The sequence below is a fragment of the Pimephales promelas genome, chromosome 17 (assembly GCF_988280905.1).
Source record: "Pimephales promelas chromosome 17, fPimPro1.hap1.1, whole genome shotgun sequence".
Lineage (NCBI taxonomy): Eukaryota > Metazoa > Chordata > Actinopteri > Cypriniformes > Leuciscidae > Pimephales > Pimephales promelas.
This window is the reverse complement of record NC_142785.1, coordinates 13955144-13981570: the sequence shown is the minus strand read 5'-3', so window position 1 is coordinate 13981570 and position 26427 is coordinate 13955144. Positions and strand designations below refer to the sequence as shown.

The 26427-nt window shown below is 39.7% G+C and overlaps 2 protein-coding genes across 5 annotated transcripts in view; one reads left to right on the top strand and one right to left on the bottom strand.

The window, feature by feature from the left end:
- The window catches only part of ghdc (GH3 domain containing), a 40912-nt gene extending 22493 nt beyond the window's left edge, over positions 1-18419 (top strand). Inside the window, exons 10-11 of the mRNA XM_089121946.1 lie at positions 17410-17498; positions 17572-18419. Coding sequence (XP_088978072.1) covers positions 17410-17498; positions 17572-17793 — 311 coding nt within the window. The 3' untranslated portion in view covers positions 17794-18419. The remainder of the gene's footprint in view (positions 1-17409; positions 17499-17571) is intronic.
- A 1226-nt stretch (positions 18420-19645) lies between these two features.
- kcnh4b (potassium voltage-gated channel, subfamily H (eag-related), member 4b) overlaps positions 19646-26427 on the bottom strand; it is a 42194-nt gene continuing 35412 nt past the window's right edge. Inside the window, exons 16-17 of one of the 4 annotated variants that reach the window (XR_016147037.1) lie at positions 25124-26322; positions 19646-22182 (exon numbers count right to left, since the gene is read on the bottom strand). Coding sequence is in view for 1 of the 4 variants with exons in the window: in XM_039691292.2 (XP_039547226.2) it covers positions 25649-26322 (674 nt within the window). In the remaining 3 variants the exon portion in view is untranslated. Of the gene's footprint in view, positions 26323-26427 lie in introns of all 4 variants that reach the window. The other 3 variants (XR_005625630.2, XR_005625631.2, XM_039691292.2) reach the window with 3 other exon arrangements.

The window sequence follows — 26427 nt, the reverse complement described above, 5'->3', positions numbered from 1 at the left end:
TGATTTGTTTTACTAAAAAAAATAAATGCCACATAAAAATGTACAAACACATACTTTGAAGACCATAATTAAGGTAATTAAGAAACAATAAGACATAATATGAAAAATTGTTGTTTATTACACATCTGCAGATAGAGACAGACTGATCATTCACTGTAGCTGCTACAGCATTTGCGGCAGATCAGAAAGGACCACAGCGGCGTATTTGTAATGATTAGACACAGCTTCCACCGTTGAATGAATATATCACTGTCCTTCGTGTCAAATATACATTTCGAATTAATAATTGTTCCTAGATTAACAAAACCTGCGGCGCTCGTTGACTGAAATCCTATTGTAAACATAATCCTCTGATCATTCGGACTTGTTTCCAGCCATTTCGGCGCGTGACATACGTCACTCACGACACCCCGTTAGCGATTGGCTATGGCAGATCGTGAGTGACTTTGGGCAGATCCAATAGATTTGAACTTTAATAGTGAACCCGCCTACAAGGAAGGAAACGTTTTTCAATGGAGCGGTTCCAGACTCTATGTGGAAATGAAATGAAATAGAGTATGGTTGAACCAGGCTACCATTGTTGCACTCAGGTCTATGTCTCATGGCCCTCTATCAGAATCCAGAGTTTTGAGAAGATTGAGGATACTTAATTTTTCGCCCCCCCCCCCCCAAAAAAACGTAAGGGGTAACACTGTCGTTTTTTTTTCGGGTCGAAATTTAGAATTTCGATATCTCAGCACTGGAAGGGTCTAGAGCCTCCATTGTTGCACTCAGGTCTACGTCTCATGGCCCTCTATCAGAATCCAGAGTTTTGAGAAGATTGGGGATACTTAATTTTTCGCCCCCCAAAAAAAACGTAAGGGGTAACACTGTCATTTTTTTTTTCTGGTCGAAATTTTGAATTTCGATATCTCAGCTCTGGAAGGGTCTAGAGCCTCCATTGTTGCACTCAGGTCTATGTCTCATGTCCCTCTATCAGAATCCAGAGTTTTGAGAAGATTGGGGATACTTAATTTTTCGCCCCCCCAAAAAAAACGTAAGGGGTAACACTGTCATTTTTTTTTCTGGTCGAAATTTTGATTTTAGATATCTCAGCTTTGGAAGGGTTTCGAGCCTCCATCGTTGCACTCAGGTCTAAGTCTCATGGCCCTCTATCAGAATCCAGAGTTTTGAGAAGATTGGAGAAACTTAATTTTTAGCACGAAAAAAAAAAAAACCGGAAGGGGTAACACTGTCGTTTTTTTTTTCTGGTAGAAATTTTGAATTTCGATATCTCAGCTCTGGAAGGGTCTAGAGCCTCCATTGTTGCACTCAGGTCTATGTCTCATGGCCCTCTATCAGAATCCAGAGTTTTGAGAAGATTGGGGATACTTAATTTTTCGCCCCCCAAAAAAAACGTAAGGGGTAACACTGTCATTTTTTTTTTTCTGGTCGAAATTTTGAATTTCGATATCTCAGCTCTGGAAGGGTCTAGAGCCTCCATTGTTGCACTCAGGTCTATGTCTCATGGCCCTCTATCAGAATCCAGAGTTTTGAGAAGATTGGGGATACTTAATTTTTCGCCCCCCCAAAAAAACGTAAGGGGTAACACTGTCGGGTTTTTTTTTTTCGGGTCAAAATTTTGAGTTTCGATATCTCAGCACTGGAAGGGTCTAGAGCCTCCATTGTTGCACTCAGGTCTATGTCTCATGACCCTCTATCAGAATCCAGAGTTTTGAGAAGATTGCGCATACTTAATTTTTCGCCCAAAAAAAAACAAAACGTAAGGGGTAACACCGTCGTTTTTTTTTCGGGTCGAAATTTTGAGTTTCGAAATCTCAGCACTGGAAGGGTCTAGAGCCTCCATTGTTGCACTCAGGTCTAAGTCTCATGGCCCTCTATCAGAATCCAGAGTTTTGAGAAGATTGGGGATACTTAATTTTTCGCCCCAAAAAAAAACGTAAGGGGTAACACTGTCGTTTTTTTTTCGGGTCGAAATTTTGAATTTCGATATCTCAGCACTGGAAGGGTCTAGAGCCTCCATTGTTGCACCCAGGTCTAAGTCTCATGGCCCTCTATCAGAATCCAGAGTTTTGAGAAGATTGGAGAAACTTAATTTTTCGCCCGAAAAAAAAAAAAATGGAAGGGTTACCACTGTCGTTTTTTTTTTTTTTCGGGTCGAAATTTTGAGTTTCGATATCTCAGCTCTGGAAGGGTCTAGAGCCTCCATTGTTGCACTCAGGTCTAAGTCTCATGGCCCTCTATCAGAATCCAGAGTTTTGAGAAGATTGGGGATACTTAATTTTTCGCCCCAAAAAAAAACGTAAGGGGTAACACTGTTGTTTTTTTTTTTCTGGTAGAAATTTTGAATTTCGATATCTCAGCTCTGGAAGGGTCTAGAGCCTCCATTGTTGCACTCAGGTCTATGTCTCATGGCCCTCTATCAGAATCCAGAGTTTTGAGAAGATTGGGGATACTTAATTTTTCGCCCCCCCAAAAAAACGTAAGGGGTAACACTGTCATTTTTTTTTTCTGGTCGAAATTTTGAATTTCGATATCTCAACTCTGGAAGGGTCTAGAGCCTCCATTGTTGCACTCAGGTCTATGTCTCATGGCCCTCTATCAGAATCCAGAGTTTTGAGAAGATTGGGGATACTTAATTTTTCGCCCCCCCAAAAAAACGTAAGGGGTAACACTGTCATTTTTTTTTCTGGTCGAAATTTTTAATTTCGATATCTCAGCTCTGGAAGGGTCTAGAGCCTCCATTGTTGTAGCCTGGCTGCGCCCTCCTACGCACTTCCGCTCAATTTCATTTTACTTCTGTACTACGTCTGGGATCGCTCCATAGCCTTAGGTTTCCAGAAACCAATTTTTTGTAGGACCAATCAGCGAATAGAGGGAGTGGCTGAGAAAGATGACGTTGATTTAAGCACGTCAGTTTCAATGCAGTAATGGCAGCGGAGAAAGACGTGAGAAAAGCTATTCGGTCCGTTGTTGGAAAAGAAACTGCCGAATATACAGAATTTAAAGCCGGATTGTTATCGTCTAACCTCTTGTTGCACAACTGAGGACCAAGTGAAGGAGGCAGAAAGTTTGGAAGTTTGTGCTGGGCAGTTCGTGCACGATGACCGTGACATTTTGGACGGACAGTTTAGCCTGGTGTTCGCGGTGTTCGGAAGCCCCGAGTCCTGGCTGCTAAACTATGGTTGAAGATCCGCTCAGGAGTCATGTCAGTCGCTCATATTCCCAACTGTAAATTTACTGATTCTTGTGATGAATAGAACATTTTGAGCCTTTGTGCACTCGTGCAGGAGGTTGGTGTGTCAGTTTTACATGTTGTAAATCATACAAATTGGTTGTGATTTAAAAATAAATAAATGTCATAAATAAAAATGTGAAAAACCATACTTTGAAGATATTTGATTTTCAGTTTTAGATGGCAATGGTTGATTTGTTTTACTAAAAAAAATAAATGCCACATAAAAATGTACAAACACATACTTTGAAGACCATAATTAAGGTAATTAAGAAACAATAAGACATAATATGAAAAATTGTTGTTTATTACACATCTGCAGATAGAGACAGACTGATCATTCACTGTAGCTGCTACAGCATTTGCGGCAGATCAGAAAGGACCACAGCGGCGTATTTGTAATGATTAGACACAGCTTCCACCGTTGAATGAATATATCACTGTCCTTCGTGTCAAATATACATTTCGAATTAATAATTGTTCCTAGATTAACAAAACCTGCGGCGCTCGTTGACTGAAATCCTATTGTAAACATAATCCTCTGATCATTCGGACTTGTTTCCAGCCATTTCGGCGCGTGACATACGTCACTCACGACACCCCGTTAGCGATTGGCTATGGCAGATCGTGAGTGACTTTGGGCAGATCCAATAGATTTGAACTTTAATAGTGAACCCGCCTACAAGGAAGGAAACGTTTTTCAATGGAGCGGTTCCAGACTCTATGTGGAAATGAAATGAAATAGAGTATGGTTGAACCAGGCTACCATTGTTGCACTCAGGTCTATGTCTCATGGCCCTCTATCAGAATCCAGAGTTTTGAGAAGATTGAGGATACTTAATTTTTCGCCCCCCCCCCCCCCAAAAAAAAACGTAAGGGGTAACACTGTCGTTTTTTTTTTCGGGTCGAAATTTTGAGTTTCGAAATCTCAGCACTGGAAGGGTCTAGAGCCTCCATTGTTGCACTCAGGTCTATGTCTCATGGCCCTCTATCAGAATCCAGAGTTTTGAGAAGATTGGGGATACTTAATTTTTCGCCCCAAAAAAAAACGTAAGGGGTAACACTGTCGTTTTTTTTTCGGGTCGAAATTTAGAATTTCGATATCTCAGCACTGGAAGGGTCTAGAGCCTCCATTGTTGCACTCAGGTCTACGTCTCATGGCCCTCTATCAGAATCCAGAGTTTTGAGAAGATTGGGGATACTTAATTTTTCGCCCCCCAAAAAAAACGTAAGGGGTAACACTGTCATTTTTTTTTTCTGGTCGAAATTTTGAATTTCGATATCTCAGCTCTGGAAGGGTCTAGAGCCTCCATTGTTGCACTCAGGTCTATGTCTCATGTCCCTCTATCAGAATCCAGAGTTTTGAGAAGATTGGGGATACTTAATTTTTCGCCCCCCCAAAAAAAACGTAAGGGGTAACACTGTCATTTTTTTTTCTGGTCGAAATTTTGATTTTAGATATCTCAGCACTGGAAGGGTTTAGAGCCTCCATCGTTGCACTCAGGTCTAAGTCTCATGGCCCTCTATCAGAATCCAGAGTTTTGAGAAGATTGGAGAAACTTAATTTTTAGCACGAAAAAAAAAAACGGAAGGGTTACCACTGTCGTTTTTTTTTTTTCGGGTCGAAATTTTGAGTTTCGATATCTCAGCTCTGGAAGGGTCTAGAGCCTCCATTGTTGCACTCAGGTCTAAGTCTCATGGCCCTCTATCAGAATCCAGAGTTTTGAGAAGATTGGGCATACTTAATTTTTCGCCCAAAAAAAAAAACGTAAGGGGTAACACTGTCGGTTTTTTTTCGGGTCGAAATTTTGAGTTTCGAAATCTCAGCACTGGAAGGGTCTAGAGCCTCCATTGTTACACTCAGGTCTAAGTCTCATGGCCCTCTATCAGAATCCAGAGTTTTGAGAAGATTGGAGAAACTTAATTTTTCGCCCGAAAAAAAAAAAACGGAAGGGTTACCACTGTCGTTTTTTTTTTTTTTTTTTGGGTCGAAATTTTGAGTTTCGATATCTCAGCACTGGAAGGGTCTAGAGCCTCCATTGTTGCACTCAGGTCTAAGTCTCGTGGCCCTCTATTAGAATCCAGAGTTTTGAGAAGATTGGGGATACTTAATTTTTCGCCCAAAAAAAAAAACGTAAGGGGTAACACTGTCATTTTTTTTTGGGGTCGAAATTTTGAGTTTCGATATCTCAGCACTGGAAGGGTCTAGAGCCTCTATTTTTGCACTCAGGTTTAAGTCTCATGGCCCTCTATCAGAATCCAGAGTTTTGAGAAGATTGGGCATACTTGATTTTTTGCCCCAAAAAAAAAAACGTAAGGGGTAACACTGTCGTTTTTTTTTCGGGTCGAAATTTTGAGTTTCGAAATCTCAGCACTGGAAGTGGTCTAGAGCCTCCATTGTTGCACTCAGGTCTATGTCTCATGGCCCTCTATCAGAATCCAGAGTTTTGAGAAGATTGGGGATACTTAATTTTTCGCCCAAAAAAAAAACGTAAGGGGTAACACTGTCGTTTTTTTTTCTGGTAGAAATTTTGAATTTCGATATCTCAGCTCTGGAAGGGTCTAGAGCCTCCATTGTTGCACTCAGGTCTATGTCTCATGGCCCTCTATCAGAATCCAGAGTTTTGAGAAGATTGGGGATACTTAATTTTTCGCCCCCCCAAAAAAAACGTAAGGGGTAACACTGTCTTTTTTTTTTTTCTGGTCGAAATTTTGAATTTCGATATCTCAGCTCTGGAAGGGTCTAGAGCCTCCATTGTTGCACTCAGGTCTATGTCTCATGGCCCTCTATCAGAATCCAGAGTTTTGAGAAGATTGGGGATACTTATTTTTTCGCCCCCCAAAAAAAACGTAAGGGGTAACACTGTCATTTTTTTTTCTGGTCGAAATTTTGAATTTCGATATCTCAGCTCTGGAAGGGTCTAGAGCCTCCATTGTTACACTCAGGTCTAAGTCTCATGGCCCTCTATCAGAATCCAAAGTTTTGAGAAGATTGGAGAAACTTAATTTTTCGCCCGAAAAAAAAAAACGGAAGGGTTACCACTGTCGTTTTTTTTTTTTTTTTTTGGGTCGAAATTTTGAGTTTCGATATCTCAGCACTGGAAGGGTCTAGAGCCTCCATTGTTGCACTCAGGTCTAAGTCTCATGGCCCTCTATTAGAATCCAGAGTTTTGAGAAGATTGGGGATACTTAATTTTTCGCCCAAAAAAAAAAACGTAAGGGGTAACACTGTCATTTTTTTTTCGGGTCGAAATTTTGAGTTTCGATATCTCAGCACTGGAAGGGTCTAGAGCCTCTATTTTTGCACTCAGGTTTAAGTCTCATGGCCCTCTATCAGAATCCAGAGTTTTGAGAAGATTGGGCATACTTGATTTTTTGCCCCAAAAAAAAAAACGTAAGGGGTAACACTGTCGTTTTTTTTTTCGGGTCGAAATTTTGAGTTTCGAAATCTCAGCACTGGAAGTGGTCTAGAGCCTCCATTGTTGCACTCAGGTCTATGTCTCATGGCCCTCTATCAGAATCCAGAGTTTTGAGAAGATTGGGGATACTTAATTTTTCGCCCAAAAAAAAAACGTAAGGGGTAACACTGTCGTTTTTTTTTCTGGTAGAAATTTTGAATTTCGATATCTCAGCTCTGGAAGGGTCTAGAGCCTCCATTGTTGCACTCAGGTCTATGTCTCATGGCCCTCTACCAGAATCCAGAGTTTTGAGAAGATTGGGGATACTTAATTTTTCGCCCCCCCAAAAAAAACGTAAGGGGTAACACTGTCTTTTTTTTTTTTCTGGTCGAAATTTTGAATTTCGATATCTCAGCTCTGGAAGGGTCTAGAGCCTCCATTGTTGCACTCAGGTCTATGTCTCATGGCCCTCTATCAGAATCCAGAGTTTTGAGAAGATTGGGGATACTTAATTTTTCGCCCCCCCAAAAAAACGTAAGGGGTAACACTGTCGGGGTTTTTTTTTTCGGGTCAAAATTTTGAGTTTCGATATCTCAGCACTGGAAGGGTCTAGAGCCTCCATTGTTGCACTCAGGTCTATGTCTCATGACCCTCTATCAGAATCCAGAGTTTTGAGAAGATTGCGCATACTTAATTTTTCGCCCAAAAAAAAAAAAACGTAAGGGGTAACACCGTCGTTTTTTTTTCGGGTCGAAATTTTGAGTTTCGAAATCTCAGCACTGGAAGGGTCTAGAGCCTCCATTGTTGCACTCAGGTCTAAGTCTCATGGCCCTCTATCAGAATCCAGAGTTTTGAGAAGATTGGGGATACTTAATTTTTCGCCCCAAAAAAAAACGTAAGGGGTAACACTGTCGTTTTTTTTTCGGGTCGAAATTTTGAATTTCGATATCTCAGCACTGGAAGGGTCTAGAGCCTCCATTGTTGCACCCAGGTCTAAGTCTCATGGCCCTCTATCAGAATCCAGAGTTTTGAGAAGATTGGAGAAACTTAATTTTTCGCCCGAAAAAAAAAAAAATGGAAGGGTTACCACTGTCGTTTTTTTTTTTTTTCGGGTCGAAATTTTGAGTTTCGATATCTCAGCTCTGGAAGGGTCTAGAGCCTCCATTGTTGCACTCAGGTCTAAGTCTCATGGCCCTCTATCAGAATCCAGAGTTTTGAGAAGATTGGGGATACTTAATTTTTCGCCCCAAAAAAAAACGTAAGGGGTAACACTGTTGTTTTTTTTTTTTCTGGTAGAAATTTTGAATTTCGATATCTCAGCTCTGGAAGGGTCTAGAGCCTCCATTGTTGCACTCAGGTCTATGTCTCATGGCCCTCTATCAGAATCCAGAGTTTTGAGAAGATTGGGGATACTTAATTTTTCGCCCCCCCAAAAAAACGTAAGGGGTAACACTGTCATTTTTTTTTTCTGGTCGAAATTTTGAATTTCGATATCTCAACTCTGGAAGGGTCTAGAGCCTCCATTGTTGCACTCAGGTCTATGTCTCATGGCCCTCTATCAGAATCCAGAGTTTTGAGAAGATTGGGGATACTTAATTTTTCGCCCCCCCCCCAAAAAAACGTAAGGGGTAACACTGTCATTTTTTTTTCTGGTCGAAATTTTTAATTTCGATATCTCAGCTCTGGAAGGGTCTAGAGCCTCCATTGTTGTAGCCTGGCTGCGCCCTCCTACGCACTTCCGCTCAATTTCATTTTACTTCTGTACTACGTCTGGGATCGCTCCATAGCCTTAGGTTTCCAGAAACCAATTTTTTGTAGGACCAATCAGCGAATAGAGGGAGTGGCTGAGAAAGATGACGTTGATTTAAGCACGTCAGTTTCAATGCAGTAATGGCAGCGGAGAAAGACGTGAGAAAAGCTATTCGGTCCGTTGTTGGAAAAGAAACTGCCGAATATACAGAATTTAAAGCCGGATTGTTATCGTCTAACCTCTTGTTGCACAACTGAGGACCAAGTGAAGGAGGCAGAAAGTTTGGAAGTTTGTGCTGGGCAGTTCGTGCACGATGACCGTGACATTTTGGACGGACAGTTTAGCCTGGTGTTCGCGGTGTTCGGAAGCCCCGAGTCCTGGCTGCTAAACTATGGTTGAAGATCCGCTCAGGAGTCATGTCAGTCGCTCATATTCCCAACTGTAAATTTACTGATTCTTGTGATGAATAGAACATTTTGAGCCTTTGTGCACTCGTGCAGGAGGTTGGTGTGTCAGTTTTACATGTTGTAAATCATACAAATTGGTTGTGATTTAAAAATAAATAAATGTCATAAATAAAAATGTGAAAAACCATACTTTGAAGATATTTGATTTTCAGTTTTAGATGGCAATGGTTGATTTGTTTTACTAAAAAAAATAAATGCCACATAAAAATGTACAAACACATACTTTGAAGACCATAATTAAGGTAATTAAGAAACAATAAGACATAATATGAAAAATTGTTGTTTATTACACATCTGCAGATAGAGACAGACTGATCATTCACTGTAGCTGCTACAGCATTTGCGGCAGATCAGAAAGGACCACAGCGGCGTATTTGTAATGATTAGACACAGCTTCCACCGTTGAATGAATATATCACTGTCCTTCGTGTCAAATATACATTTCGAATTAATAATTGTTCCTAGATTAACAAAACCTGCGGCGCTCGTTGACTGAAATCCTATTGTAAACATAATCCTCTGATCATTCGGACTTGTTTCCAGCCATTTCGGCGCGTGACATACGTCACTCACGACACCCCGTTAGCGATTGGCTATGGCAGATCGTGAGTGACTTTGGGCAGATCCAATAGATTTGAACTTTAATAGTGAACCCGCCTACAAGGAAGGAAACGTTTTTCAATGGAGCGGTTCCAGACTCTATGTGGAAATGAAATGAAATAGAGTATGGTTGAACCAGGCTACCATTGTTGCACTCAGGTCTATGTCTCATGGCCCTCTATCAGAATCCAGAGTTTTGAGAAGATTGAGGATACTTAATTTTTCGCCCCCCCCCCCCCCAAAAAAAACGTAAGGGGTAACACTGTCGTTTTTTTTTTCGGGTCGAAATTTTGAGTTTCGAAATCTCAGCACTGGAAGGGTCTAGAGCCTCCATTGTTGCACTCAGGTCTATGTCTCATGGCCCTCTATCAGAATCCAGAGTTTTGAGAAGATTGGGGATACTTAATTTTTCGCCCCAAAAAAAAACGTAAGGGGTAACACTGTCGTTTTTTTTTCGGGTCGAAATTTAGAATTTCGATATCTCAGCACTGGAAGGGTCTAGAGCCTCCATTGTTGCACTCAGGTCTACGTCTCATGGCCCTCTATCAGAATCCAGAGTTTTGAGAAGATTGGGGATACTTAATTTTTCGCCCCCCCAAAAAAACGTAAGGGGTAACACTGTCATTTTTTTTTTCTGGTCGAAATTTTGAATTTCGATATCTCAGCTCTGGAAGGGTCTAGAGCCTCCATTGTTGCACTCAGGTCTATGTCTCATGTCCCTCTATCAGAATCCAGAGTTTTGAGAAGATTGGGGATACTTAATTTTTCGCCCCCCCAAAAAAAACGTAAGGGGTAACACTGTCATTTTTTTTTCTGGTCGAAATTTTGATTTTAGATATCTCAGCTTTGGAAGGGTTTAGAGCCTCCATCGTTGCACTCAGGTCTAAGTCTCATGGCCCTCTATCAGAATCCAGAGTTTTGAGAAGATTGGGCATACTTAATTTTTCGCCCAAAAAAAAAAACGTAAGGGGTAACACTGTCGGTTTTTTTTCGGGTCGAAATTTTGAGTTTCGAAATCTCAGCACTGGAAGGGTCTAGAGCCTCCATTGTTACACTCAGGTCTAAGTCTCATGGCCCTCTATCAGAATCCAGAGTTTTGAGAAGATTGGAGAAACTTAATTTTTCGCCCGAAAAAAAAAAACGGAAGGGTTACCACTGTCGTTTTTTTTTTTTTTTTTTGGGTCGAAATTTTGAGTTTCGATATCTCAGCACTGGAAGGGTCTAGAGCCTCCATTGTTGCACTCAGGTCTAAGTCTCATGGCCCTCTATTAGAATCCAGAGTTTTGAGAAGATTGGGGATACTTAATTTTTCGCCCAAAAAAAAAAACGTAAGGGGTAACACTGTCATTTTTTTTTCGGGTCGAAATTTTGAGTTTCGATATCTCAGCACTGGAAGGGTCTAGAGCCTCTATTTTTGCACTCAGGTTTAAGTCTCATGGCCCTCTATCAGAATCCAGAGTTTTGAGAAGATTGGGCATACTTGATTTTTTGCCCCAAAAAAAAAAAACGTAAGGGGTAACACTGTCGTTTTTTTTTCGGGTCGAAATTTTGAGTTTCGAAATCTCAGCACTGGAAGTGGTCTAGAGCCTCCATTGTTGCACTCAGGTCTATGTCTCATGGCCCTCTATCAGAATCCAGAGTTTTGAGAAGATTTGGGATACTTAATTTTTCGCCCAAAAAAAAAACGTAAGGGGTAACACTGTCGTTTTTTTTTCTGGTAGAAATTTTGAATTTCGATATCTCAGCTCTGGAAGGGTCTAGAGCCTCCATTGTTGCACTCAGGTCTATGTCTCATGGCCCTCTATCAGAATCCAGAGTTTTGAGAAGATTGGGGATACTTAATTTTTCGCCCCCCCAAAAAAAACGTAAGGGGTAACACTGTCTTTTTTTTTTTTCTGGTCGAAATTTTGAATTTCGATATCTCAGCTCTGGAAGGGTCTAGAGCCTCCATTGTTGCACTCAGGTCTATGTCTCATGGCCCTCTATCAGAATCCAGAGTTTTGAGAAGATTGGGGATACTTATTTTTTCGCCCCCCAAAAAAAACGTAAGGGGTAACACTGTCATTTTTTTTTCTGGTCGAAATTTTGAATTTCGATATCTCAGCTCTGGAAGGGTCTAGAGCCTCCATTGTTGCACTCAGGTCTATGTCTCATGGCCCTCTATCAGAATCCAGAGTTTTGAGAAGATTGGGGATACTTAATTTTTCGCCCCCCCAAAAAAACGTAAGGGGTAACACTGTCGGTTTTTTTTTTTTGGGTCGAAATTTTGATTTTCGATATCTCAGCTCTGGAAGGGTCTAGAGCCTCCATTGTTGCACTCAGGTCTAAGTCTCATGGCCCTCTATCAGAATCCAGAGTTTTGAGAAGATAGGAGAAACTTAATTTTTCGCCCGAAAAAAAAAACAAAAAACGTAAGGGTTAACACTGTCGTTTTTTTTTTTTCGGGTCGAAATTTTGAGTTTCGATATCTCAGCTCTGGAAGGGTCTAGAGCCTCCATTGTTGCACTCAGGTCTAAGTCTCATGGCCCTCTATCAGAATCCAGAGTTTTGAGAAGATTGGGCATACTTAATTTTTCGCCCAAAAAAAAAAACGTAAGGGGTAACACTGTCGGTTTTTTTTCGGGTCGAAATTTTGAGTTTCGAAATCTCAGCACTGGAAGGGTCTAGAGCCTCCATTGTTACACTCAGGTCTAAGTCTCATGGCCCTCTATCAGAATCCAGAGTTTTGAGAAGATTGGAGAAACTTAATTTTTCGCCCGAAAAAAAAAAAACGGAAGGGTTACCACTGTCGTTTTTTTTTTTTTTTTTTGGGTCGAAATTTTGAGTTTCGATATCTCAGCACTGGAAGGGTCTAGAGCCTCCATTGTTGCACTCAGGTCTAAGTCTCATGGCCCTCTATTAGAATCCAGAGTTTTGAGAAGATTGGGGATACTTAATTTTTCGCCCAAAAAAAAAACGTAAGGGGTAACACTGTCATTTTTTTTTCGGGTCGAAATTTTGAGTTTCGATATCTCAGCACTGGAAGGGTCTAGAGCCTCTATTTTTGCACTCAGGTTTAAGTCTCATGGCCCTCTATCAGAATCCAGAGTTTTGAGAAGATTGGGCATACTTGATTTTTTGCCCCAAAAAAAAAACCGTAAGGGGTAACACTGTCGTTTTTTTTTCGGGTCGAAATTTTGAGTTTCGAAATCTCAGCACTGGAAGTGGTCTAGAGCCTCCATTGTTGCACTCAGGTCTATGTCTCATTGCCCTCTATCGGAATCCAGAGTTTTGAGAAGATTGGGGATACTTAATTTTTCGCCCAAAAAAAAAACGTAAGGGGTAACACTGTCGTTTTTTTTTCTGGTAGAAATTTTGAATTTCGATATCTCAGCTCTGGAAGGGTCTAGAGCCTCCATTGTTGCACTCAGGTCTATGTCTCATGGCCCTCTATCAGAATCCAGAGTTTTGAGAAGATTGGGGATACTTAATTTTTCGCCCCCCCAAAAAAAACGTAAGGGGTAACACTGTCTTTTTTTTTTTTCTGGTCGAAATTTTGAATTTCGATATCTCAGCTCTGGAAGGGTCTAGAGCCTCCATTGTTGCACTCAGGTCTATGTCTCATGGCCCTCTATCAGAATCCAGAGTTTTGAGAAGATTGGGGATACTTATTTTTTCGCCCCCCAAAAAAAACGTAAGGGGTAACACTGTCATTTTTTTTTCTGGTCGAAATTTTGAATTTCGATATCTCAGCTCTGGAAGGGTCTAGAGCCTCCATTGTTGCACTCAGGTCTATGTCTCATGGCCCTCTATCAGAATCCAGAGTTTTGAGAAGATTGGGGATACTTAATTTTTCGCCCCCCCAAAAAAACGTAAGGGGTAACACTGTCGGTTTTTTTTTTTTGGGTCGAAATTTTGATTTTCGATATCTCAGTTCTGGAAGGGTCTAGAGCCTCCATTGTTGCACTCAGGTCTAAGTCTCATGGCCCTCTATCAGAATCCAGAGTTTTGAGAAGATAGGAGAAACTTAATTTTTCGCCCGAAAAAAAAAACAAAAAACGTAAGGGTTAACACTGTCGTTTTTTTTTTTTCGGGTCGAAATTTTGAGTTTCGATATCTCAGCTCTGGAAGGGTCTAGAGCCTCCATTGTTGCACTCAGGTCTAAGTCTCATGGCCCTCTATCAGAATCCAGAGTTTTGAGAAGATTGGGGATACTTAATTTTTCGCCAAAAAAAAAAACGTAAGGGGTAACACTGTCTTTTTTTTTCGGGTCGAAATTTTGAGTTTCGATATCTCAGCACTGGAAGGGTCTAGAGCCTCCATTGTTGCACTCAGGTCTATGTCTCATGGCCCTCTATCAGAATCCAGAGTTTTGAGAAGATTGGGCATACTTAATTTTTCGCCCAAAAAAAAAAAACCGTAAGGGGTAACACTGTCGTTTTTTTTTCGGGTCGAAATTTTGAGTTTCGAAATCTCAGCACTGGAAGAGTCTATGCATCCCGCATCTAAACAGGAGGCTGGTTGAATCATGCGGCACATTCTCGGGGACGAGCCACAAATCCGCGAGTCCGGATTACACACCCGTGAGTAGCCTACGGATTGCGAAAGCGTGGGCACGGTTTATGAATTTGTGGGTACATATTTCAAAAACTGAGGGCACGGTTTACAAATCTGAGACCAGGGATTAGGAACTCGTGGCTACGGTTTATTAATCCGTGGGCACGAATTGTTAAACCGAGGGAACAGTTTAAGAATCCGTGAGTAGCCTACCGTTTATAAATTAAGGGGACGGATTATTTAAGCTTCAAGAACGGTAGGATAAACATAAAAGCTGTCGGCCAAGAGCATGTAACGAGGTTTGATCTTGCGTCGTTTGGAGGTATATGAGGTTGAGGATGATGCGTTAACCACACAGCTATCGCTGGACTGCTAATGCGCTGTCGTCTTATACGATTGTAAAGCCTCATTGATGTAGCCTAATATCTTTTGACTGCAATGTTTTAAGGTTTCATTATTTTTTCAATTTAATTTCAGTATTGTGATTAATTAATTAATTTAACTACGTTTCACTTGAATTAATCTGCTACCATCTTTCAATCACTCTGAAAGAGCCGCGGCGCAGTTGAAGATTACACAAAAAACGGACACTTTTCAAAGTCTGTGATTGTTGCGCCTCTTAGCGGCCAAAGGCAGCAAATACACCTCAACTTTTACCGCCGCGGCAAACCTGCGGCGGTAAAAACCACATTCTGGTTGTCTACCTACTGTACTTACAGATTGTGATTTGGAGGAGGACGAACCTGATCCATATACACTGGATACTGAGCCCTCAGGAACAACCGGCTTGCGAATCCACATTTGAATTCATTTATGTTTTTGAATGATTCATAATTAAAATGATGAGAACACAAGGTTCGGGCTATACTGTTGTGGTATCGTTGCAAATATGAACTCACTGATTCTGATTCTTCACATGCTCGTCCCTGGGCAATGAAAACAAGTGGCTGAACTGTCTTTGCAATGTAGAACACAGCGTCTTCTCGACATGACGCTATTCAGCTGAAGTTTTTGAATGTGTTCTAGACTAGACTTTACAGTCCCGTCTGCGCGCTCAGTTGTTGGGAGCGGCCAATGACCTATCTACCAGTGGCGGCTGCTGGTCTTTCAAAGAGGGGAAGCTCTTTTTTCTTCTTCTTTTTTTTAAAACTCGACTGTCAGGTGTGGGGATGGTGAAAAGAGCGAGGATTCGATGCAGAGTTGATGGGCTTTATTTTATTGATAAAAACAAACAAAAAACAAACAAGGGGAATAAATTGGGAGCAAAAAAGGCAGGTAACGAGGGAGGACAGGTGGGGCAAAATAACTAATAATCAGGAAACAAGATGGGAGTCACAATGACAGGAAAGCACATATGGCACAACAAACACATGACAAGCACAAGCCATGTGCTCATACCAAACATGACAAAAACACATGACCAATAAAACAAATTAAAAAGCAATTGTGCTCACACAAAATGAGACCTGAAGAACGATGAGAACACTCATAAGACACGTGTTCACACAGAACATGACAACATGAAAGCACACAGCTAGTGTACAACACAAGCTACACAGCACAAGACAAAACATGACATGAAAGCACGCGGCCGATGTAAACACAAGCCATGTGCCACACAATACACAACACACTGAACAGAGCGAACACAACAAGACAGAACGCTAACGTTACGCATGAGTACGACCATAAGGTCATCCTGTGCACTCACAACCGAAAACAAACACGCGGAGAATGCATGTCCGAATCCCAACACAAAAGTGAAACCAAACTAGACAGATGTGCCGTGATTCAAACACCACGCCCGCACATGTAACAACAAGACACCTGACATCGACGGAAGAAATGTGGGAATTAGGTTGAACTGTGTTAGGTTGAAATATGTTACAGTAGTAAGTCTTTCGAGTAAAATACACACAAAATTCGCGACGAGACTGAGCACGAAGTCTTTAAACTAGCTTCCGCGTCAGCGATTTTTTTATTGGGTGAAATCGCTGTCAATCAAAAGGAGATGCAATCCTCCAATCATCACGCGGACGCCCGGACGCCAGGCCAGCCCACTTCCCTATTAAACCCAGAGACGCCCGGCGTCCGTGGGCGGGACATAATCGCAGCATTTATCCAATAAGTCTAGTTTAACAGCACTGAAAAAAACTGTTCAAAGCAGCCCCATTGAAGTCAATGGACGCCGAGCTTCAACGGGGAAATGCCATAGGAAAACGCATGCACTGTGACGGGCTACAGGAGGCGCTGCATGAGAAGGAGATCAAGTCAGCCGACCTGCTATTTGTTGCTTAATCTGAACGAACTAGAAAGAACTGTTCTAACGCATTTTTACTCATTAAAATGTTAACACAATAGTACACATTTGATCATTATTTGTTTGACATTATAGGGGAAGCTGAGCTTCCCTTGCAGTCTTAAAGAAATCTCCACTGCCATCTACGTCACGATGTAACAGCTAATGACTCGTTTCAAAAACAATTAATTTCATAGACTCAGAGTCGACTCTCACTTTTGAAAGACAATAACTTTATATACGGTGCACTTTCAGATATTAATCTTTGCAGGATGTTTTCATTCCCTTAGAGCTATATTCCACACTACATGAACATTCATTTTCAAAAATCCATGATAGGTGCTCTTTAAAGATAACGTTGAAATACGTTGTTGACTTAACTTAGATCAGATGTAGACATCCTTGTTTAATTTATCTGCGTTTAGTTGGTGTTGTGGTCTACCGCATAACTTAATCCAGAGCATACACTTATCTTGGTTGAGATGTGGCTTGAGACAGGGTAAAAGAAATACACATCATCGCTCAGCCTCTCGGAAACCCAGTGTCAGAGTTGCATGTACCCCATACACACCGTTTGACCATTTTAAACTTAAAATAACTAGAAAAAAAACGAATGAAAACTGACCAACTGCAATGCATTTCAATGGAAGTGGAAGCAAAGAATGTCCGAGTGTAATGGGTTAGCTGCGCACTGTGATTGGCTCATCGCATTTGAGGGCGTAAGTCTATTCAGCTTGAGTCAGTTCAATGTCCCCAACTAAGCAAGCCAAACACGACAGTGTCAAGGAACCCAAACTGTATCAGGTGACAGAAATGGGGGAAAAAATCATGGAAGAAACCAGGCTCAGTCGAGGAGCCGCTCTCCTCTGGTCATATGAGCAAACATGGTGTGCTTTATGATTCTAGACTGCATCCACCTCAGAGAAATTTCATTTCAACCCTAGACTAGTGAGTGAGACTAGTGTGATTGAATTTGGACCCTGTCTGCAACATCAATAGAGTACAAGTTGTAATGAATCTGGAACATAACTTGAATTGTCCTAAGGGCGATCTTGCGTATAATACTGAAATGTAAATACGTGTAGTAAACCTTTAATTCAATCTGTTATTTGTGTTTGATGTAGGCAATGCATCTGGAATATCTCAGCCGCATTATCTCGTGTTTGTTGAGCTAAAGGGTGTGAGGAACCTCTCAGAGGAACAAAGATACAAGGTGACTATAATGTTCATTAAGAAACCCTTTTCTGTAGCTGCTCATATTCTAGATATCTTTTCAAATCCAACAGTTAGACCACTGCCTACAAGAGGACTCTGACATCTACAGATCCTTCAGGATGAAGGGCAGCATCGGACCAATGAGAGTTCAGCTCGTTCGCGATGGAACTTTCCGAGAACTGAAAGATCGCATGATGGCCTTCTCTGGTGTTTCGTCCAACACCTTCAAAATGCAGCGTGTGATACGTAGGAAAGAGTTTGCAGACTTTCTACTGCAGAGGGCTTTCTCATGAGCGTTTCAATTAAAGATGGAGGCTCTGATACAAAGCTGAGGAGTCATTTTTGGCTGTTAAAATAGTTTCTCCTATCCTAGTTGTATAGGCAGAGACAACTGTAAATAATCCACTGGTTTGGCGATTCCCTGAAAATTGCAAAAGTGTGCCCCTGTCGCATTTTCAAAGCAGACCTCTGGAACAGGCTCAACCAGGGGCATGAGTTGTCCATCCGATGGAGGTGTAGGATTTCAAATTTAAGATCTGCCGATCCTACATCCTTACATAACATCACATGAAAAACTAAGGTGAACTACACTGTATTGGGCATTCAAGGTGAACATGATGGCATCAATTTGCTGAAAAGATGCCATCAAACTATGTGTGAATGTTTATATATGGCCATGTGATTAAGGGCTACCATTATCTTCACAGTCGGGGGTAATTGCCTGTATTGTCTTTTAAATTATTTGTTTTAGTGGTCCTCTCTAAGGCTGTGTGTAAGGTCAACACTTTTAAGGACTGTCAATAGGACTGCCCACTGAAAGAACTGCCTAAAAGATACCAATGTAAAGTTCCCTTTGTCAGACTTGCTGAGGACTACAGACAGCTCGTGTTCTCAATAAAGAATCCTGCTGAAGATACAACCAAGTCTTCGCTTCTGAGTTTCTTATAGAGGTCACAAGGATAATTTGGGAAACATGTATGGGTCTGATGGTTGAGTGATGATTCTTGATCCTGCAGGACCACAGTACTGCACATTTCAGATATGTCCCTTATTTACTGCAGCGCACCAGATTTCTATCATTAACCCTTTGATGCACATCGTGGGTCTACTCTAAATAGACCTGACGGAGTTTTTATTTTCTATATCTTTGCAAAAAATTAATTTAATTTTTTAGTATTCCAGGTATTACTCAATTAACTTGTTCTTAGATCATTACAAATCCTTATTTAAATATTTCCTTTCTTTTAGAAGAAAAATCGTTTTTGTGTCACTACCCTTCTAATGCGCAATATGGGTCTAAAAAGACCCGTATTCATGTTTCTTTGCTGAATATTTGAAAGAAATGTTTTTTATCATTTATTAATCCAGGTATTCATTAATTAAATATCTTGTTTTTGATTTCCACAAATCATTATGATTATTTTTCCTTTCTTACTTTATAAACAAACACGGTTTTTCTATTTCTACATCAATTTTACACACATTGGTCAAAAATTACCCATATAGGAACCTTTGATATTTATATATAGTATACATATATTTACTGCAGAAAACTATTCACCTGCCACACATTTTACAATTCAAAACTGCTTTTGTATATTTCATTTCATTCACTTTGTATGTCATTGCTGGCTTTGACAAACCAAAAAACAATCGGTATCATTTTGTTACACTGGCAAGGAGACAAGATGCCACTTTTTCAACACTCCCTATAGATGATTGATAAATGCTGCAGATTCAAGACATTGCCCTCTGGCATCTTTATTGCGACACTGCTATAATCATAACCTGCTGAAATGAGTATATATACAAGACTATTATATTTGATAACATCTGATATCTATGACCCACCTCAAAAAGACAGTTGTTTTAGGTAACATTTGGGCAACATAAAAACATAAAAATCTCAGTCTCTAGAGTATCTCATTTTTCATTATATTTATTAATTAAATTTGACAATACAGATACATTTTATAAGGTTATAAAGGTTTAAAAAATGCCTCATGGAAATAATACAAATATTACCCCTTCATGCAAAAGTTAATTTCTGACCCTGCCCAAAACAGATCAGGATTTCTTTCTGTGCCCCAATCCAGCATGTTTGTCTTGTGGAAATGGAAGTTGAGATGATATTTAGAACACACGTATAGGGAAAACTGTTTTATTTGAATTCTCATCATTTAATAGAATTGCATGCACAAAAACAAAGCAAATATACAATTGAAATAAGTTACCATGCTAAAAAATATGGTAAAATAAGAAAAACTACCATTTTATAAAAGATGCAAGGGTTATATAAATGAGAACAATTAAAGTGTTTAACAATCAAGAGATGTTTTCTAAAACTGTCAATCAATAAAAGCATTAACAGTCCTTTATACAGAATGATACATATCTGTATTTAGTATTCAGTGTCAGTTTTAGAGTAAAAAAAATACACTCAAATGCTGAATCAGGTTTCCCCAGTCTTTTATATGACCACTCAAATGTTTAAACATGAAAAGATCAACCAAATAAACATTATTATTACATAAGGTGTCATTTGTTAACATTAGTTATAATATACCTACAGGCCAATTTGCACATTTACATACTCAAAACTGTTAAACTTAAGTTCAAATCCTAACAGACAGAAGACAGAAATTTGCTACATTTTACAGTAATACTATTATATAATATAATAATTTATAATACTAAAAATGTTGAACTATATTATTATTATTATTATTATTATAAGCGTTGCTTCATCCACCTCCTTTTCAAACCATGCACTTGAATAAATTGTTTATGTAGCCTGTAATGTTGATTTGTGAGAAAACTAGAATGCGGGTTTGAAATAAACATCATCATCATTATATAACTATATATTACAAATCTAAAAAAATGAAATAGTATCAAAACAATTAGATGTATAGCTGAACACACAGTTAGTCTTACAAATTTATTTCCATCTATACAAAATGTGAAAACTGTAATGTGAACATGGATAATGTAACTAAGTGAACTACTAACAGTTATGAGTGTCAGTGGTTTTTTTTTTTTTTTAAAGAAATTTTACAAAAGAAAATGTGTAACGCTCCTGTTTTAAAAGTGGCAAAGTGTGTTTGTTGCTGGAAAACCTTTGCTGGTGTTATGGAAGAATGACTTGATTTGTGGTTTTAATACATTATGAATGTGAAATTAACTGCTGTGCTGTGCCAAGCAGAAAGTTGCAAATGATATCTGTGTGAAGAGTTTTCAAAAAGTGACCAATTAAAAATGTCCTAGCAATTGTAAAAAAAAACAAACAAACAAAAAAACACTGAAATTCAACGATCTGTAGTAAATTATTCCCTTACTTAACATAGACAGTGACCAATATATTTGATTACATTAATCTTAACAAATAATGTAAATAAGTACTTTTGAATGTAAATGTATAGGTAAATGTTAAAATTAATCAATAAATGCTGTGGAAGTATTGGTTATTCTTAATTCCATGTTAAATATTGTAGTTAACTAATGTTAACAAATAAACCTTATTGTAAAGTGTTACCACATAAACTGTAATTACATGCAACACAGTCTCATCCCAATAAGTCATATAACTGACGTCTTGGGAGGGACGTCTTTTGACCACACGTCAATATCCGCCTTTTTAGGGTACCCTTAAATGTCGATCGCGGGCCGTCATACAACTGACACTTTACTTTTAACGTCGGTTAGGTGACGGGGGTAGGTTTAGGTCTGGGGTAGGGTTAGGATCCGATAACGTCATCTAACCGAGGCGGATATCACGTATGGTCAAAACACGTCCCAAGACGTCAGTTAACTTATATGACATCTTGGGATGAGACTGCGTGCAGGTTCATGTTGCATACAGTACAGTCCATTAAATTGTAATAGCTCATAATCATTGCAGTGGTCACATATTGTGCAAATAAAAAAATCAACCCTGAGTCTCATATCCAAGTATGTTATTTAGTGCAATAGAGTACTACTGGAATTCTGGCAGCAGATTTTTAAAGCATTAAATGTTTTAATGGAATTCCAACAACATGCAACGTTCACAGATTTAGCAAAGACAGCATTACTCAGCATATTTTAAAATGCATACATTTTTAATTAGCTTTACTAATTTATCATGCAGTATTTTCCGTTGCCAATTGTGCATATAGGTTTTAAAGTGGCTTTCTTTATATCTTGGCTACAAGGTCATCTGATTGAAATATTAAAATAAAGATGGTCCATTATGGGCATAGATTATAACAGTTCTTCAGAACAGTCTGCTGCCAAAACAGTTTTATTTCTGTGCACTTGACTGTTTGTTTGGTTGTTTTTTTGTCCCATAAACAGTCAAGATCTACAAAGGAAAATGATAAAGTATGTAAATGTTCTTAGATGTATGCAAGGAAACATAGCAACAACATTTTCTTTAGGAAACATAATTAACAAGTCAGGAGAAAAATGAAATTCAATAAGTTCAGTATAAGTGATTCTTTGTAATGTCTTTAAAATTGCAGCTGATGTCCACAGTAACAGACTAACAAGTGTAGTTTACTGTACTCGTGAACACCTAGATAAAACAGTCTTTTTTTAGTAGAGTTGCTCTCCATTTAATGACATAATTCACATGTGCCTTTGCATAGTTTTACAGGTTTTGAAAAAAAAAAAAAAATGATGGAATACCAGGAACCAAGTTTCTGAAAAGAAAAAAAAGAAAAAAAAAACAGTTTTTAGATTAGTTTGCATTGAAATCCAGTGTGATGAGTGTGCTCCGAAGAAAAATTAGCTCATATTTATGTACAGTCTGTAAGTTAGAAATCTTATTGAAAATTTTTGAAAAATTTTATTTTCAAAGCACCATCTCTTTAAAGATTTTTAGAAAGTTCACATGCACATTCTTTCCTGCAAAATTACAGTTTAGAGATCACAAGTTAACAGAACTTTTTGAGAATACTGGTAAATCAGTTCTGGCTATTTCTACACTGTTTACAGCTTAGTCATTCAGCCTTTTCATTGTGTCCCTTCGGAAGACTTGGATTACTCATTCATTAATATGGATTACTTTTAGTGCGTCTTTGTGAACTTTTTGAAGCTTGAAATTTTGGGTTTTGGATGATGACAAATGATGACAGAATTTTACAAATAACTTCATTTGTGTTTCAAACATGAATAAAAGTCTTGTGGATTTAAAAAGACGTGGGACAGAATTTTACAAAGAATGTGATCCACAGAATTATGTGTGATGTACATCAACTGAATAGGCATTAGCCGGTTAAAACCAGACCATTCTCAGTTGTAACTGAGTTATGGTCTGGCAAAACGTCATAGTCAAACCATTTACAGAGGGGCGTCACCAATGGACGTCGCGGGTAGACCTAAAACCAATCAGGGGTGCGTTTCCCGTACAACGACGTAGTTCGCTGCTTCATAGTACGATGCATCGTTGGAAAAATCAAGCTAGTCACGACTGTTTCCTGAAACCCACTGTCGCAAAGTATCGTTCAACCACGTTGGTTTCGCACGTGGTGGAATAATAACTACTTGTAATGAAACCGTTTGAGATCCAATTAACGCTAGATTTTTTAAATATAATTTACAAACATGTCATCTGAGGAATATTTCTAAATGTTCTCAGTTATTTTGCTTTATTACCAGACTCAATATTTGGCTCATTCCCATAGTAGAGCAGGGTTCACACATGCGCACTCTTCAAACACGTTACTTAAAATCTTTGAACAAGCTAAAAGATGTAAATTCCATTTGTTTGTATTCTAAATAAAAGGCACCGGTTGTACTGAATGTCAGCTTGCTTATTTTGCTCAAGATAAGGATTTATTACGTCCAAATGTGTTGCAATAGTCCAATACGTTGCAATAGTCCAAACGTCCAAATGTGTTGCGAGGCTGTTTGCGAATGTTCGTTGGAACGATGATTTCGGGAAACACCGACTCATTGAACTATGCTGATAACGACGGAACTTGCGACCATAGTTGGCTAACGATGGTTTACGGGAAACGCACCCCTGAGCGATGAAGGAGATGACGTAGGCTATGCAGAGCGGAGGCCGGTGGAGAAACATCTCCGAGTGTTGTTCTTTGGTCGGTTTTTAACAAAAGGAAAGGTTTTTAGCAAAAAGGAAACAGTCAAATCGCTTAAAACAGACGCGATAGCTGATTCGAACGAGTGATGTTCGACGGCGGCATCCATCTTTGTAATGTAGGCTACAAAATCTGCTTCAAAATCCCAGCGCTGTCATCATTGCATAAAGTCCGCTCCAACGTTTCTAATTGGTGCCGCGATTTTGACGGATTGGAAATGGGCTTGAATGAGCTCTTTGCCAGACTAACTTTCAAAGCAAATCTAAATTTGCCGGAAGTTGTTGTTTTCCCAGGCTAAACATACCATTCAAGGTGGAATACCTAAGATTTTTGCATTAAAATATCCCAAAATCACAAGGCCAGTGTTATATATTTAGTTAAGATGATAACTTACAATATTCCAAATGTTTCAAACAATGTTTAAATCGCAAGAAAATTGAGATTTTAACCAAGGAAACGGGGCGTGTGAGCAGGGGTGAGCTGGGAGTCGCCAGTCAATCGCGTCATATCCCCATTACCTCGGTTTCCGCTCGTACTGCGTGTAGTCCTGGACAAATGTGGAAGTTGTAGTTGTGCGTTAGCGTCTATCAAGCAACAAACGGCAGCTTGTTTCACGCATTTGTTATGGAATGGAGCACAATTATTCTTTAGCAATTGCATCTGGTTCTGTCGACAAAGACAAGTCTCATAAACGCAAACGTCAACCAACGGGTCAACCAAATCCTGTTACAACTCCAGGTATCGCACACCGGACGTGCACTACTGTTTAATGACATGAAATGAAGATAATGTCTGTTCTATGTTATGATTGTACTGTACAATTAAATACAATCGTTGCTGAGTTTGCATTCTGAAAACTTTACCTCAAAGCATCCGTTAACTGAATGAATTGAGAATCTCACATAAAAAATCTAATAAAATTGTCATTCAAGCAGCTGATTTCTGTAAATTAATGCAAAACTAAATGCATATTGCAGCATAGGGCGAAGTCAGGATCCATTAGCAACGATTTGAGACAAAAATAATTAAAATTTTATATAAAACTATGTAAATGGCGCTCTGTGGCGCAGCAGGATTTTGAACACGGTCCTGAGCCGTTGCTGGGCACCGCGGACAGACGCCGAATGGCGCCGCCGGTATGTGTACACTTATAGAGAATAATGTGTTCGAATTTTAAAGATGTGGTGCGACGCGGCGCTGAGCTTCTCGTCCGGTGTGCGACCACCTTAACGTTAATTTTGTGAAACTGTAGCTATGGTTGAATACTTAAACGACATGAAAAGATGTGTCAAATGTACATTAAATAGATTTTATTTATTTATATAAAGTTACCAAAAAGCAGGACCAGCCACGTCAACTCCTTGCAAGAGACCTGGAATGCCCCTTCAAACCCTCTCCACCATAGCTTCGTCCAGTGACTCGTACAGTAACATCTGTGATAACTAATTTACTTTTAAACCTTACTTTTCTTGCGGTTATTTCAGTTTAATGAAAAACAAGCATGTCATTAAACGCAACATTTATAGAAATCGAACTTTACCTCATCCATGACAACTAATTTTCGATTCCCGTCTGACTGATTTATCCACGGTGGAGTTGAAAACAACAGTTCCCATCATTCCGCGTTCCTCCACGTCGTCATCAAGCAAAGCCGTTGTTGTGGTTTTGAATGTAGCGACCTCTAGCGCATAAAATCTTAGGTATTGTAGCTTTAACAATGATAACAGCTTCATTGATTGTGTCTGTGTGAGTGTCGTTTGTGTGAGTTGTTAACTTACTTGGAAAGAACATCCGGCCCCCAGATTCTGATATTTTGTGGTTTTCCATTTAGGACCAGCAGGTTTTAGAGGCTAGTGCGGAGCCAAATTTTCAACAACTCCAGAACTGCCTTTTTCTGCAGTATAACAGGAAAGGGTTAATTGCTGTGCTGCTGGTTCCTATTAATCATACTCATGAAGTTATGACATTCACAATGAAAGGACTGTTGTGTCATGGAAATTCAAACTGAAATTTTGGCTGCAGAATATATTTCCATCGTCTTGATTTCAGTCTTTCCTACAGTATATCATTCTATCAAATCCAAGCACCACGTGGTCTCTGTGCTCTCCGATTGGCTTTGAAGTTCTGCACTGGATCCACTAGACCTGCTCTCTGATATCTCACCGTCTTCGCCCAGCCTTTGATTACCCAGTAGGCACTCCTGACTGGTGTGCTCAATCTCAGATGACTCCCCAAGAGAACATTGAACACCCGATTCCTTTGGAGAAGGTGGATAATTCTCTGGTGGGAAAATGGAAGAAACCACATTTTGGTTCTGATTGAGGGCCACTTCTGGAGTCATGTTCACCTCACCTAGGGTTGGAGTGGAGTAGGAAAACGCTGGTTCTGTGGAAAGGTGTAGGTGTGAATGTGAGCTAGGGGTGACTTTGCAGGGGAGCGAGGAACCGCCCAAGTTTTGTGAAAGAAAAGGGTGCAAAACAGGCTGCGATTGGCTGATATTGGCATAAGCTCCAGAACAAACGCCCAGTGATAAAGCCTCTGCTCTGGGGCCTTCTCCAGGTTTTGGCCCATGGGTTCCTGTGCTGATGCTAAGGAGAGTGGATCCAGTAGAGAAGTGATGTTGGCTGGTTGAGGAGTGGATGGAGCTCCAGTCATGGGAACACGGGTCATTTGCTGTGATGGGACAGTGTTGATTAGACTCATGCTGGTGCAAGTGTCCCTGTTCAAAACCAGATCCACCTGCACATACCAGAGAAAGTTTTTAATCAAATGATGCCAACGATTGTGTAAAGTCTCTTTGGAAAGTAAACTTGTGTAGAGAAATGTAAATGGTTTCATCAATGA